The sequence below is a fragment of the Pezoporus occidentalis genome, unplaced genomic scaffold (assembly GCF_034315485.1).
Source record: "Pezoporus occidentalis ecotype Australia unplaced genomic scaffold, CSIRO_AGI_Poc_V1 ctg34, whole genome shotgun sequence".
In the NCBI taxonomy this organism is placed as follows: Eukaryota; Metazoa; Chordata; class Aves; order Psittaciformes; family Psittacidae; genus Pezoporus; species Pezoporus occidentalis.
In genome coordinates, this window is record NW_026915376.1 from 2,929,544 (window position 1) to 2,945,609 (window position 16,066).

At 39.4% G+C, this 16,066-nt stretch overlaps 1 protein-coding gene across 4 annotated transcripts in view; it reads right to left on the reverse strand.

The window, feature by feature from the left end:
• RMDN2 (regulator of microtubule dynamics 2) overlaps positions 1–9,053 on the reverse strand; it is a 48,919-nt gene extending 39,866 nt beyond the window's left edge. The window contains exons 1-4 of one of the 4 annotated variants that reach the window (XM_062629545.1): positions 8,911–9,053; positions 7,911–8,377; positions 1,182–1,374; positions 156–258 (exon numbers count right to left, since the gene is read on the reverse strand). In XM_062629545.1, the coding sequence (XP_062485529.1) occupies positions 156–258; positions 1,182–1,374; positions 7,911–8,365 (751 nt within the window). In that variant the 5' untranslated portion in view covers positions 8,366–8,377; positions 8,911–9,053. Of the gene's footprint in view, positions 1–155; positions 259–1,181; positions 1,375–7,910; positions 8,852–8,910 lie in introns of those variants that run through there. The other 3 variants (XR_009966812.1, XR_009966811.1, XM_062629544.1) reach the window with 3 other exon arrangements.
• Positions 9,054–16,066: the final 7,013 nt, after the last annotated feature.

The window sequence follows — 16,066 nt, forward strand, 5'->3', positions numbered from 1 at the left end:
CTGTGGCAGTTGACTACCCAAAACATCATTATTATGGTACAGATGCTGCCATTTATTGGACTGGAAATGTCTTGGATTGGAAAACGTAACTGAAGCTCAAACATCTTTCACTACATTCAGATGACATTCTAGACATATATTTTTCCTCTGCTTACCATCAGCAACATATTTCCTCTTCTCATTAGCATCAGTAGTCATCTCAAACATATCTCCATAAGCACGTGCAAGTCTCCAAAGAAAGTCCACACAGTTTTCATACTGAAAATAGAGGACACCTGGGTAACTAAATAGATCAGAATTAAAAGTTTCCTTTCATAATGCTTCAGTAGGTTATCTGAATGTGGCATAAATATTTGGTTATTTTGTATCCTTCTATATTATTTTTATTTTATGCAAGAACCACTTGACCAATTATTCACAGCCAAAACACACCTTTTGGAAATACCCTGGACTGTCTAAAGAGATTTACTTCACAAATCAAATTTAAAGTTCTTTTAATATAAAAAATAAAAAGGTAATCCAGTAAAGCACAACAGATTCTTGATGTGATGTGTATTTAATTTGGGGGGTGTCATAAACACCACACTCAGTCATAATTAATATCTGATCTACCTTCCTGGGTATTTCAACGTGTAAATGAAAATACAATCAGAAGTAATGTTTGCCAAATCAGAAGAAACTGATACACTGAATTAAGCACTGAATATCAAGCCACTTTGAAATTTTATCTGGAGTTACCTATGAGCACAGTACAGTCAAGGGAAAAATTTACACGAAGTAAATTTTAAGGTATAAGCAGACTACAGGCTCGTAGTCTGATTTCTTGAGAACATTAGGTCAGGTTAGTACTTAATTCCACAGGACTTTGCCACACAGACCCTTTTAAAACCAGCTGAAATAAATATCATTACTTTGTCATATCCAAGAACACATACATAAAAGAAAAAAGCGTCAAAATTATTGAGGCTGGATGGGATATAAAACAACAAAAATTCTCTGCCCACCCAACATGAATATTTACACCACCTTAAAATATTTCTTTTTTACTGCATTTTAAAAATAATCACAAAATTTCATCTTCCATTCCTGTGTTCATTTTAGTGCTTGTATTAAGGAAGTTCTCAAAGGCAGTACAAAGCACAAGTTAACAGCAATGTAATATTAAGTTTACCCGTTAATACCTTGTCATCTTTCTCAAGCAGCAGTCTGAAGCCCTCCTTTTTGTCATTCTCTGAACCCTTGTGCAAATTGTCCACCTGCTGTAAAAAATTAAACAACTCTTCGTCTTCTGATTTCGCAATGGCATCAGGTGATTTCTTACATCCCTTTTCTTCCTCAGAGTCTCCTTCAGTATCAGTATGAGCTGTAAGATAACTAAAATCACAGAAAGTAACCATCTTTTCTAAAAATATCTGTAAAGCCTTTTTCAATTCAAACACAAAAAATTCAGAGCACAATTTCTTCCAGTTGGCCAACCTTAATGGTGTTCTATTCTTATTAATGGTATCAAGCTTATTAGTATTATTACTAAACCTTTACCTTCAAAGGGACAGCACAATCATATTCCAAACTTAACAGGCAAGTCACGTTTAACACTGTCCTGTTGCCTAATAATGAATTTAAAAAAATGCAGATACGTATTAGAAACACATGTATCCTTGTGTTTCAAACACAGAATGCTTGAAATCATTAATATATATTGGGATGTGATCTGTAACCCTGATTAGACCTCTTGAACTCAACCTCAATTTCCCTATTTTTTGAAATAGGAATGGGCTTACTCCAAATGAAACCATAAGTGCTATTAAGAATCACAGAGTGTTTTGTTACACACTTTTAAGATCTAAATAGAAGCAATAACATCACTGTTCTCTCTTCCTTTATTTCTTTTGAACATTCAGAAGGTCAGAATATCTGAAACTGGGAAAGAGTTTATATTAATTCATTATGCTTAGTGCACAATTACTCAGCAGAAGGCAGTCAAGGTCAAAGAAATATTTACAAAAGCCATAAAGACCATGCAGAGATAATCAGGTGGCCTTACTGTCCAAAGTGCTGAGCATACATTAGGGTCCTCTAATTTCATATAGAAGCAGCTGAATGGCATTATTTTTTAAAAGTAGCTTTTTGCTTGTGCGCTAAAAATGAACAGAAAAGTCTAATCTTATCCAATTCCTCTTTTGAAAATACTGTTCTGATGAGAACTAACAAATGTAAAAGTATTAGCTGCCAAGTTCAGAGATTTTTAAAATGATAGCTTTGAGCAGAAAAAAACATGAACTAGTCACATGAAGCAACTGAGTAACTGGAGCAAGCCATGACAGTCAAAACATATAAAATCCTTTTTTTTTTCTTTCCCAGAAAAATAAGCAGTTCAGAATGTTTGCAATACAAATGGAGGTTAATACTCATATGGCTTTTAAATAGCATTTGAAAGTGACCAGAACTAAACACAAGCAGATACACTTAGAGCTTGTAAATGAAGAGCTCATCAAGCCACAGAAATGCTAGAGGTGGCATGACAGATTTGCTGCAAAATTAACCCAGTAGTATGGGAAAGGAGTAAAAAATACATTTGGATAAAACAATACATACATAAACCATATGTACGTGTTCAAACTGAAAAACAACATGGAGCAAAGGAGAGATGGGAAACTTCAGAGATTCCCACAGATTTTATACAATCTTGATGATGCTGAAGTTGATAACACATCCTGTCCTGCAGATCCTTTATTTATAAATCACCAAACATTTATTTTGGTTTTCTGAAGCATCTTTACAACACAGCATCTTGTTCTTCCATAGTTATTCTGAAGTGAGTGCAGAGCAACATCATAGATAGGCTGCATTTCTCAGAGCACTAACTTGACCAAAAGTTAGGGTCACCAAAAGGGATTTGGTGGGAGGTAGCAGTCTTTTAGCCCCAATACATATCCTATGATGTGAAATATGTTTTGAAAGCACCTTTCCTCACATGGTTTGGATGCTCCACCACCTCAACCTCTGCAATTACTGACCTAAAATAAGGGCATTACACAATATAGCAATAACTAAGCAGCAAAGGCAATTTCAAATTCCCCACTGCAACTGTAACACTCCTTTAGTTACAGGACTTTGGGCACTGCATCAACAAATGCTGCCTACACAGGTAGATATGAAAGTAAGGAATCACTGTTTGGAAGTCAATGTTGATGTTATCTTTATCTTTGCTGCACAATCATCTGCTAAAAATTTCTATGATCACTACTGTTCCAATGTTAGAAAACAGCCAAACTGTTTTTTTAGAAAACGTTACTCTCCCAGCAAAAATATAAAGGCCAATATATATACTGGGCTGACAGCCAAGTCCTTTCACTCCAAACAAGCCCAGCAGAGAGTTTCATCAGCAAAGCATCACGGCCAAACACTTTAATTCATGACATCACATAAGCTATACAAGAATATTCACTGAGACACTCAAACGGAAAAAGTATGAAGTAGGCCACTACCTAACTGATGATCGAATTTAAGAGGAGCTAATGATAAATAATCTTTTAAGACCAGGCCTTACTGCATTAAACCTTTCCTTATTTCACCTCTCCTACAGAAACATGATCTTCAAGCCACGTCTGTGACGAGAAACACCAGAGAGGACAGGTCATTTCTTTCCCACTTCCTCTCACCTCCACCATCCTGGAAAATTCTGTCCTACCTCGTCTCTATTTGCTTCATGAATCCTCAAAGAATTTTAATGTGGAGCACATCATCTTAAGCCTTAATGAGAATGCAATAGTTTTCAATTTACTTATTGAGTGTGTGCTTTAAAGAAGGCAAAACAGTACCTATAAAACAACCTGTGGGTGAATTACACAACAGTGTGAATTACACAACAGTGAATGATTTTTTTCATTTTAAGGTAATGCCAGTTATTCCTGGGGTCTCACACAAACCATACAACCCTTGTGCCTGCTGACACACGAGTTACACTAAGGGGCAGAAGTTTCTACACAACCAAGAAAGAATGCCATTCTCAAACAAAGGGAAGAAAATTATTAAAATCTTCTCCAAGTTTGGTTTGCAGTGACTATCCAGATATCAAAACATTCAAGGGAGCACAAACACTTGCTAGTGCTCAAGATATGGAATGCTAGTTACCCCTGGGATGCATCAGCATTCCTTTAGACTTTTTCTTTCTCTCCTCAGAAAAATCACTTTATAGCACCTTCAGGGGGTCCTCTCTTCCTTGTCTCTTCTTTGGCTCCAGAGCCGACACTGCTGCCTTCCAGCATTTCCCACAGGATAAGCACCAAGATGCCAGCCAAGAGCTTCAGGACTGACTTGTGATGAGCTCCTACCTCACTAGTCACACAGCACACACCCCAGGCAAACTCCTACATTGCTATGGGGTCATGGAAGTGAAGTGACATTAAGGTAATTTAATTAAGTGTAAAATATTAAATATCACTTTAACCATTTTGGCAAATTAGGCATAAAGAATGTATTTCTGTTTTGTTTCTGATGACATTTTCTTACTAGCTCGCCGTCTGATCCTTATCATAGCTGAAGTGTTTTAAGCATGAAAACAACATGTTAAGAATGCAATACAGACTTTTACAAAATAAACAGCTAGGATTTGTCCTAACAACTTCGGTAAGCTGCACTTTACCAACTTGAACTGAAGTCAGTTTTATTAGAAGATAGGAAGTCCCTCCAACTACTTAAGGACAAAATAAGAGTGTAATAAGAGTATAACATTTTAATAAAAAAGTACAATAAGACAAACTTGATAATTGACTTCAACAAAACAGCTAGCAGGCTTATACTTCTCATTCTAGAAAAGCATGTTATGAAAAACAATTCTATATTAAAAATAAATACATAAACAAAACCAGGGCTAACACAAACAGAAGTGAGGATTTAAAAACTCCAGGAGTCTAAAGGCTGATGACAGTAATCCAAAAGAGAAATTCACAGAAAACAAGGACAGTCATTACTGTTTGGTTTACAAATATTTCATAGAATGCTGACATCTGCAATTTTATCTGGTATTTTCCTGCAAGAGGTTTTATTGGATGATAAATAGAAAAATAAGTATTTGTATGTGATAAACACATTGACCAATACTTGAGAAAATGGAAGAACCTAAAAAAATGTCTAGTCAGTGCCAACTTGCTTTCACCTTTTTTAACAACAGATTTTCTTTAAAAGAGAAAAACAGTGGTGAAAGTGTGAGGAGTAATGACCAACCATCAATGCTCTGTTGGATCACAAAGGACTGGTCAAAGTTCAAAGAACAAACAGAAACTGTGCTAGGGACTCTCCACTCTGTGGTTAAGGGGTTAGGTAAATCCAAGCACCTAGTACTGAACTAAAAAACCCTTGAGCTACATGGTATAAATTTGCTCTGCTGGTTCAAAACACATGTTACATTGCCTGTAAATTGGCAGACACTGGGCTTAGCCAGGTATCATCTGTTCACAACACTTCAGCTTTTAGACAGATCAAATACCACCTGCTGTTTCCCTGACAACTTTACAAAAGTTTACACAAACACCGTCTCATCTACTCCTTCTAATTCAGTAGAAAGATGATTCTATGTCTTGGACTGATCTGGACCAGATTTGCACTGTATGACCCAGCAGAGTGTGTATCCATCAGCAATGGTAAGTAGCCTTCAATGAAAAGTCTGCCAAACCAGACTGGGGGGGGGGGGGACGAGGACGGACAACAACATGTGAAAGCTTTTCTGGAAGAATTTATAAATTCAAAACCAATATAATCGTGCAGCACAAGTCCACACAACTCCAAAGCTCACTTTATCTGTCAATTCTCAGCATGTACCTACTCGTCAGTTAAAAGCAAAAGTGCTTAACACAAGCAGAAAATTGTGTTGTGCACAGACAACGGAATGCATTATTGTGTGTGGAACTCACCACAGAACATTACAAAACAATGCACATGATGTAATGCCTACAGCACATGAGGTGGTGGTGCACATTAACTGGAAAAAAAACATGTTTTGTTATTGCCTCTCACAGCAAACTCTCACAGAACTTGTACCACTGTCATTAAAGTTACAGAAGACCTCAGAAAAAGCTGTATATATTGCAACTATACACACACTGGGATCAGCAACCTATTTCCATTTGCAAGGAAAAAACTAAAACAAAACCACCACCACCCCCCCCCCCCCCCCCAAGAAAAACCCAGGACAAAATTATTTAAATGAAATGAAATTATATTTAAAGAAGATATGCAAAATAAGCAAATCAAGTACCAGGTGATAGCAGGAAAAACACCTCTTTTGAAAAGGGATTAAAAAACAGCATTGGAAAAAGCACATACTCAAATGACTATCTATAACCTTGAATTATCTTCCTTTCCTCTGACTGTACACAAATACTTGTTAGTGGAGGCCTTGCTTAAGGACACACTTGCACACTATAATCACTTGTATTGGATCATCCCATCAGCTTCTTCGTCACACAGAAAAACCTGAACAGACAAGTTCCCTTGGCTAGTTCCCAAACAGCAAAGCATCTCTCCTGATGAGAAAACAGGATCTGCTCACCTGCTAGGTGTGGAATAGACCCTCTATTGAGTCAGTGAGCCTGATTATTCATAAACTGGTCCTTATCTACATCCCCAAATCTCTTATGTATAACATAAAGGCTTCTGAAAACCAACCAATGGATAAAACAATCTGAGAAAATAGAACGGAAGTGTTTCTACACCATATGAAGGAGGAATGTCTTTTAATTCTGCTGCCAATACTCTAAGCTTAAAATACAGAAGAAGTTCGTAATAGAACTGACAGGTCTCAAATTATGCTATCAAAATATAACTTGTGAAGCATGTGGGCTGGGATGTAACACAGGAAGTTCTGCCCGCAGGAACTGAAAATAAATTTGGAGAAACTCTTAATAAAATTCCATTAATTATATGGTGCATGTTACTAACTTCAGAATATTACAGTTAATTAATGTATCTTTAAAGAAAAAAGTGGCTTAAGATGGGCAATTTACAGACACAATGCTGCCTACACAGGCATGTTAATACACTGAGGAGATTGCTCAAAAAACTAAGCTGCTATAAACATACCCTTATTAAACTGCATGTAAGTATCTACTCTGATTATACCAAAACAAAGTTGCAATTACAGGAGAGTAATGTCATCACTATTTTTACATTACTAGTGGTCAGTATATTAGGTAACAAATGAAAAGACAGAAATCTAGTCCCCCTCCTCGACTCCAAGTACATCTGATCCTTCAGCATGTTCCTCAACTCGCATCAGGACACAAGATGCAATCAAAACTAGGAACTTCCCACTTTACTGAATCACTACCTTAAATACCTCATGAATTCTTTTTAAGCTATCAGAAAGTGTAATTCAACAACAAATACATAAACATTCTGCCCTTTATACACACGTTGCATTGGGACATAGCTTTCACAGCATATAATTTCAGGCAGAACACTGTCATAACTCATCTGTAAGGCCCACAGAAGACAATTACCACAAAAAGCACACGAGTTTGTACAATGTGAACACACACCATCAGAGACTATTTTATTACTAGAATCACTTTTAAAATTACACCATTATTCTGAACTTTGCCTTCACTGCAGACCTATGTAGCAATACTGCACCCTTAAAAAATCTGTATTAGGCCTGGCATTAAGCCAGCTTCAACCATAGTGCAGATTCAGAGGTGGTCACCCACAGGTTTTTCTGGTCTAAAAAAATTTCTAATCTGAACTTCTATTTCTCTATTCAGGGAAAAAAAACAGAACCAAACAAAAAAATGACAGAAGATCTATGGAAAACTTTCAAAGGACTCCTATTTACAATACAAAGTTTCACACAGGTAATGATGCAATTTGCGCTGCACGTGTACTGTAGTATGTACAAAATATTATTGACTCACCCTCCTTCACTTTCCGCCTCCTCAGAGCTGGTAGTTTCTGCAGCACCAGAAGCTGTCTCAGCTTTTCTCCGCTTTGTTGCTCTGTGTGAGGGGCTTACTCTCTGAACATCTCCCTTCCCTTGAAGCTCCTTGCGAACAAGCTCTTCAAGCTTTGGAATAGCTTCTTTCAGAAATTTTACCTCTCTCTTCAGTTCATCCACACTCACTAGCAAGTCATTCAATTTTTCTAGTATCTGCAGTTGCCTTCCATATAAAACCATTACTGCTCCTTGCTCATTCGGAGCTTCATTTTGCAAGCCCACAGAACTAAGCCTGTTACTTGCATTTAGGAGCGCAGGTATACGCACAGTTGCACCCGGTTTTCGGATCTTACGGTACCAAATCACCATCAGGCTTATGCCAGCAGTCCCTGCCATTATGCCCAGTATTAGTCCTTTATTTTCGAAGCGAGACATTTCTGCACTCTCCTAGAATTGTGAGACAACAACAACAGTCGGAGTTAAAGATGTTGTGATGTTTTTCCTACTCTACCCATCACCAAAGCGTAAGGCTGGAGCAACTGGCGCGCACTGCAGACACAAAGTTACGCTACAACTCCAGCAGATTCCGCAGTAGAAGGTACAATGTGCTGCCACAGCAAACCGGGCTCGGTTACGGGTTTGGGGAGCGAGGGGCAGACTCTACTGCACCGGCACGTGCGGAGGACAGCAGCTTTCACTTTGAACCTTCCCGCATCTCGGGGCTTTGTCGTTTTAACATCAGAAACTCTTAGGACCGGATTTCCCGCAGCTGCACAGCGGCGGAAGCCGGGCTGCCAGGCCGTAGGGCTGCCAGGGCCCTCACCGCCCTTCCGAGGGGTGTCCCGCCGTCGCCCCAACCCCACAGCGCCGAAGGGTCACCTCCCGAAGGGGACCGCCTGCCCCGCAGCCCGCCCCTGCGCGGGTCGCGGTCGGTGGCAGCGCCGGCCCCGGGCCCAGCGCCGCCCCGTTACGTTACGTACCAGCGGGCAGGTACGGGTGCGAGTCCAGCCGAAGCGCGGCGCCGCTCGGTCCCAGAGCTCTCCCGCCGCGGCACAGGGGGGTGGCGGCGGGGCCGCCCCGGGGCGGTGATACCCGGATCGAGGAGGACGGGCTACGGCCGCAGCAGCTGCAGCCGGGCAAGCGGGCTGAGGAGGCGCTGAGCCGGGCGGGCCCTCCTAGCCCCAGAGTGGGCGGGTCTGCGGGCTATGAGCCGGGGCGGGTCGCAGCGCTGGGAATCCCGCCAGGCGGTGCTTCAGACGTGTCTCGGACACTCTGCTCAGGTATAGGTGTTCCTGCTCGTGTGTCTCTTCAGTCTGTCGGCACTTGTTTCGCTAATTTAAGCTTTGCTACTTCTAGGCTCTAGAGAAACAGTATTTCCACAGCGTTAGAGGAGAACTGAAGCTGCAAAATTACGGAGAATCTCTGCCCGTTACCAGCAAAAGCAGCAGTCTCAAAAGATTCATTGCAGCTTTAGCCATCTAAGGGCCCAAAGGTGATTTCACCAAAGTGCATTATAGGTTGCTCAAAGCCATGGAAGAACTTGGGTGCAGGGAGTTACGGCTCCTGCATCTCATCAGGAACATCACTTGTATCAGTGATATTCACAAGGCCCTTCTTTCTCTTTTAAGACAGTATTTCTTTCTGGATCTGCCTCCAGTGACTCCTGTTTCTATCCTTGAGTGGAAGAAGAATCATCACAGACAACCCCCTGTGTCCATTCATCTTCCTGAAGTCTTCTGGAAGGGTACCAGGATGCACAGCATCCTGCCAGAATTTGGAAGCATTAAAACTCATGTTCTTCTGTGTGAGAGCTCAAGGAAACCATCACAGAAACCACAGTATCTGTGCAATGAAAGAAACTGTTCTTCAACAATTGTAATTTTCCTCAGCCGTATCACTTGGAAGCAAAGGAATACAATGTAGTTCTTAAAAAACTCTACAAAGTGCTGTTAAAAAAAAAATAAAATAAGTACTTTAAACAGGTACCAAGAACTCAATAATTTTCAATCTTACTGCAGATTAGCAAATGTAAATCAGTCTAATGTTTATTTATTTTCAAACAAAGACTTCAAATAACTAAATCTGCTAACTAATTCTCCATTAAGAACCTAAGGATGAAACTAGCCTTACATGAGCCAAACTAAACCCTGACAGAAAGGCAGAGGTTTGTTAAGATGAAGAAATTAATACTGTTTCAGTATTCTACAGTTTTCCTAGTTACAAAAATTAAAGTACATAAGTACATATTCATATGTTTGTAATTTGAGATTTTTAAACTCAAAATGGAAACCTCTTCAAATTTATGGGAACTTTACTAAAATAAAATTATTTTAGAGAACAAATTTTATTATAAGTTGTCATGGTTTAAGCTCAGCCAGTAACTCACTCCCCCCCCCTTCCTCCCCCTGCTCCCAGAGGGATGGGGAGGAGGATCGAAAGAATGTAACTCCCACAGGTTGAGATAAGAACAGTCCAGTAACTAAAGTATAACACAAATCACTGCTGCTACCACCAGTAATAATAATGATACGGGAAATAACAAGGGAAGAGAATACAACCACTTGCCACCCTCCGACCGCTACCCAGCCTGACCGAGCAGTGATCTAACCCTTCCAGATAACTGCCCCCAGTTTATATACTGGGCATGACGTGCTGTGGTATGGAATACCTCTTTGGTTAGTTTGGGTCAGGTGTCCTGTCTCTGCTTCCTCCTGGCTTCCCCTCCTCCCTGGCAGAGCATGAGACTCAGAAAGTCCTTGGTCAGAGTAAACATTACTAAGCAGCAATTAAAAACATCGGTGTTATCAGCACCATTCCCAGGCCGAAAGTCAAAACCACAGCACTGCACCAGCTACTAAGAAGGAGAAAAATGACTGCTACTGCTGAACCCAGGGCATAAGTAATTGTTCTAAGCGACTTAGTCCATCAGTGGTTTAAAATGGAACAGGACTACATGAATCTCCGTACTGATGGTATTTCAGATTTTCAGGAACAGTCATAAAAATTTGTTAGAGAACCTTTCTTTTTATTTTCTCTTTTCAGTACCATTTGCTAAAATCTTTCTATAAGCCAATTACGACAGTAAAGGATTTAAAAAAAAGAGTTAATCAGAGGGCAGACACAGCACAAAGCTAAATCAAAAGATGATGGATGTAAAAACCTAAGTGAGTTTTTTCCAAGATATTCTAAAGTGACTGTCTCAGGCTCCAGGCCTTACACAAGTAGGCCTGTTTTCAAGAATAATGGCCCAGGAGAACTGCATCACAGCTGCAGTTGTGGAAATCACGTCACCTGTCTCATCCCAAACACCTTGCTTGCTTTTCACCTGTGGCCATTTTATGCAGAGCAGTGGGGAAGTGCAGAAGTTGTTATACTCATGTAGAAACTGGCCAGAACACAGCAGCTTTCCAAGCTGGAGAACTAAACATGAATTTACCTAGATTTGACAGAATTAAGTTGGCCTACGTTTGACATATGCTCTAAAAAACTGCAAGCAACTGTTTTTAGAAAAGTCCCGCTTTTCTGCATGTGGATGTTTTCTTAGCTCAAAAGAGACTTTGTGTACCTGAAGTCCTAAACAACATGTAAGTCCAGACCACCACCTGTTACAAAATGCTTAGCCCTGTGTATTTTTAGTATTCTTAGTGTATTTTTAGCCTTACTCCCCAAGAAGACAAAGCTTACATCCCCAGTCTGTCCTTCTGCCAGGCAGTACCACAACACTTTCTCCACCCAGTAGTTCCTGAACCTGTAGCTTAATTTTATGCAATGTTAGCAGAAGAAAGATGTCAAGGTACCAAAGTTCTGACAAGTTTTGTGAAGGTCAGCAGCTCCAGGGTGGTAAGACCCTGTGAACATCCTGCCTCCCTCCACCCCTGGCCCCAGGCAGATATTTGGGGGTGAGCTCAGCACAGCAGAGCTACAACACTGGGACACCTGAAGGCACCAGCCTTCTTACAGCACTATTTGTGTGAAACCAGGCCATGCCATTTAACTGGTCTGTTGGGAAATGTTGAACTTGGACAGTATTTTTGTGTCATATTAGAAAAGATAGATTATTGAGCAGTTGTGTTCAATGGATGAGAGAACCTTTACACTGTAAGTAACTGATGCATGCTCTTTCCAGCCAAGAAGTAGCTTAATTTACTGGTGTTTTCGTTTCTCTATAGAAGGCATTCTTATTTCACAACTGACACAAAATTCTTTAGCTGTAAATTTTCTTTTCTAATATGCTGCTCTTTCTAAATTCCTCCTTCCCCCTCCTCCCCTTCCACCTCTAGATATTAATCTACTGCTTGGAATGAATACAAAAACTTTTAATGTGTTAGTAACACTTCATGCTTATTACTTCAGCAGTTGTGAGTGTAAAATCAAATCTTGTTAATAAATCACCAGATATTGTGAAAGCTTAAATACCTTTGACCAGACTTGCAACCACCTGACAGAAAGCCTACTTTTCTGTAAAGTTGTACTGCATTATCCTGAATCATTTGCTATAAAATGAAACAAAATTATACTTTACCTGAAAGGGACAGGAAGCATTCACTGTCAGACTTACCAATATTCTCTACTGCTCTTGCCCTGAACAATCATCCAGTGCCCATAATGTAAAAATAATAAATTGGAGTTAAAAGGAGATGGGTAATGCCATACTGATCTTTTCTGTTTTCTTCAAATGAAGATACACCGCTTAGCATAGTTCCCAGAGGAGATGTCATTGGAACTGCCACTGTCTTTATGTCTGTGTGTGCAAGTGTAACTGTACTTCTGCATCATCTCCAATATTTTTCAACATTTGGCCAACCTCAGTCAAACTCAACAGAGAAACTAACTTCTGTCAAGTTTCTTTGAATTAGTTGATCTTTTAAAGGAGAAAGCCCTGAATTAGTGCCTCCACTACGAGGAATATTGCTCACCCCTTGTTTCACAGCTGAGAATCCGCACAGCAGAAAAGCATTTTGCCAGGACAGGGAAAGCTAAAACAGAACTTACATTTTATTGGATGAGAGAGAATTGTACTACAAGATACAAACTGATAGGAAAGCTGGCTTCATTAGTTCAACTACACACACAATCATCTGTTTATTTATTTATTGCATTGATTGATAGGATCCTGTGCTGCAATTTCAGCTAAGTACAAATGGTCACTGCTGACATGGCATTTAAAAATCAAAAATAAAAAATCACGTACATGCTGTTCCTACTTCTTTGGGTTTGTCTTCTCACCGGGAAGCTCAAGGACATTATCAAGATGTATTTATGCAAGCTATGTTAATTTTTTAGGCCTTGGTATATGAGTCAATTTCCTTGATGTAAGAGATGAGAGTTGGCAGCCCAAAAGAGTTTGTGTATGTTTTGTTGACAACTCAAGGCTACGTTAGACGTAATCCCACAGCTGTCTGATTCCTTCACGAACAGAATTGGTCCTGGGAGTGCCTGGGTATACTCCAAAGGGGAAAAAATATATTGATAGTTAGAAAAAACATAAGAGTGTGTTAATAAATGTAGCTTTTATATATTTTACATACATATGTTTACATTCCTTGGGAGTCTAAACTTGAAAAGTCAAACTTTTTATAAATATGTGTGTGTACACATGCATTCCACATCACCCAATGTATTTTCTTCTAATTAATGATTTATTACACAATTATATAATAATAATGATAATTTTTTTTCAGTTTCCCTATCAATATGCTATTTCAGAGCATATTAAGGAGTTTCACCATTTTCATCTGCAAAAGACTGAGTGCCCCTTTCTGAGCTTCACAGATTGGTCCCTCCAGTGCCACCTAATACATGGCCCTAGGATGTCTGCAATTTCAAACTGAAAAACCCTTTTGTCTGTGTGACATGGTGTGTTCTTCAATCATTTCTGCCCCTGTTCTGTGCTAGCACTTGTGAGCATATAGAAAATTTCCCTTCTGATTTGAATTTTCCATCTAGACCACTAAAGCTATGTGTATGTTAGCAAGCAGTGGGGACCAAGACACATGCATCTGTAGGAAAACCACTGGTGCTGCAGCCATGACATCCATGCTGTGGCCTGTGTTGTTTGACTGATCTGCCATCTGCCATGATCTGGTGCCCTTGTGTGGCTGCAGTGCTTTGAGTCTACCTCTGCAATGGATCTTCCCAAAGTGCAAATCATGTGCCCCAAGCCTGGCCCATGGGCTGAAGCAAAGCTTGGCAAGCTGGCACGATTGGGAGATTTGCCTCTGAAATGCCCAACCATTACTCTATACACACATATTTATACTAGGAGGTTTTGATGTAGGTTACACAGATTATTCAGATAGGACAGGGCAGGAGGTCACCTCCCCCTGGCAATTACTGTGCATTGGCAAATGGATTCCTCCTTCACTGTAGGGTTATTTTTGGACAATGACAATTGATAAATGCAGCAAAAAGCATGAGGAAAGGTGGTGAAAATAGGAGAGCCAAGGGGAAGCAAAAAGAAACTCCTGATCAGTTACAGGATTTTTGCTGTATAAAATAACAAGGCAGGATTTCTACTGCCTTGTTATCTTACACAGCAAAATATTGCTACAGGGGTAGTCGGGACACACACACACATACACACCCCCACAAGTATTTTTATACACACAGCATTTTAGCTTTGCAGATTGTTTCACGTCCCCTGATGTCCTTTTTCAGCAGGTGACAGGTCTGTTAAAGTAAAATGTAAATGTAGATGTTATTATTTTAATTGTTGTTTGCACCCAGTCCTGGTGTTTTAGAAGCTTTTCCTCCAATTTTGAGATGCAAATTCCTAAAGACTAAAAAGTAAATATACCAGGCAGCCTTTATGAATTTTGGTGAGGTGGGCTCACAAGCCTCTTGCTCATTCATAATTCTAATGCTGCTACCTTGTGGGAAAAGAAGGCTGCAGCAATTTCAATACAAAGTTAGCCCTCTTGTAAAAGAGGGTATTAACATCAATTGTCAAGAATAGTAATGATGGCCTTTTAAATGATTGCATGTTTTTGTTGTGTTGACTTACTGGTTTTCTGATTTAGAAATATTTCACCCAGCCTGTGTTAGTGCGATTAAAGCAGTAGGTTATATGGGGAATCATTATTCAGTGTGGTCCAGATTGAGACTTGGGCTTTTTCACTGCCTAGAACTTTGTATTTTAGCAGAAGTAACAAAATACCTCCCAGTACATTCTACAGTATAAGCAGTACTGTTTGTGAAAGCAGTGAAAATATTTCTTCTATTGCCACTTATTATTGACTCAATACTTAGTTTCAAAAATCCAAATCTGATGAACAGCTAGAAAAGCAGCTCAGGCAACATTACAATGTTCTCCTAAACAGATTTTTGGTCAAAGTAGCTATTTTAGGAACATTTTCATTGGCATATGTTTTTATATACAGACTGAAATACCAGTTGTTTCTGGGAACAGAGTTAAAATTCCAGCCTTAAGAGGAAATTGTACTAAGAATTGAAACATCATTTTCTGTTTTCATGTTTTGTTTTCCAGCTTTCAAATGCACATGGAAATACAGTTTCTATGTCAACAAGCACGTAAAGTACTATTGCATATGGATATAATCCACTTTCACAAGTTACTAAACAGTTTTCCAAGATCATCCATGTTCATAAAGGAAGTACTTTGTGTTTTACCTAATAGCCTTGGATTGGGAAAGTGGGATTTAAGCAAGTGAAGCACCTATGAAAGTCAAAACCAGAAATGGAAGAGCTTGCCCCCAAACCAGCAAAATGAAAACAATGTCAAAGCAATTGTTTTCATTTCAACGGGATTGTGTCTGTCACTTTTAAAATCGAATGGGAGTGTAAAGGTTGGTTTGGTCTCACATTTATTTCAAAGGCAAGAAAACAATTTACAGAAGTATGATAATAGCAAAAAAAGGTCTGTCTTCCACATGCAAACCAATCCTTTTTGATACTTCCATTAAAACAATAAAAAATAAAATTAGAATGCTTTAAAGGAGTCTGCAGATCTGCATTCCTCACATAACTGAAAATCTGACTGAGAATTGTGAAGTAAGAATTAAATCTAGCACTACACTGAACAAGTCTGATACACATCAGGAGTTACTCTAAAGTGACAACAGTGTGTGAGGCAGCAGTAATGTAGATCAGATAGCGATTTCACTATTTTGCATTAGA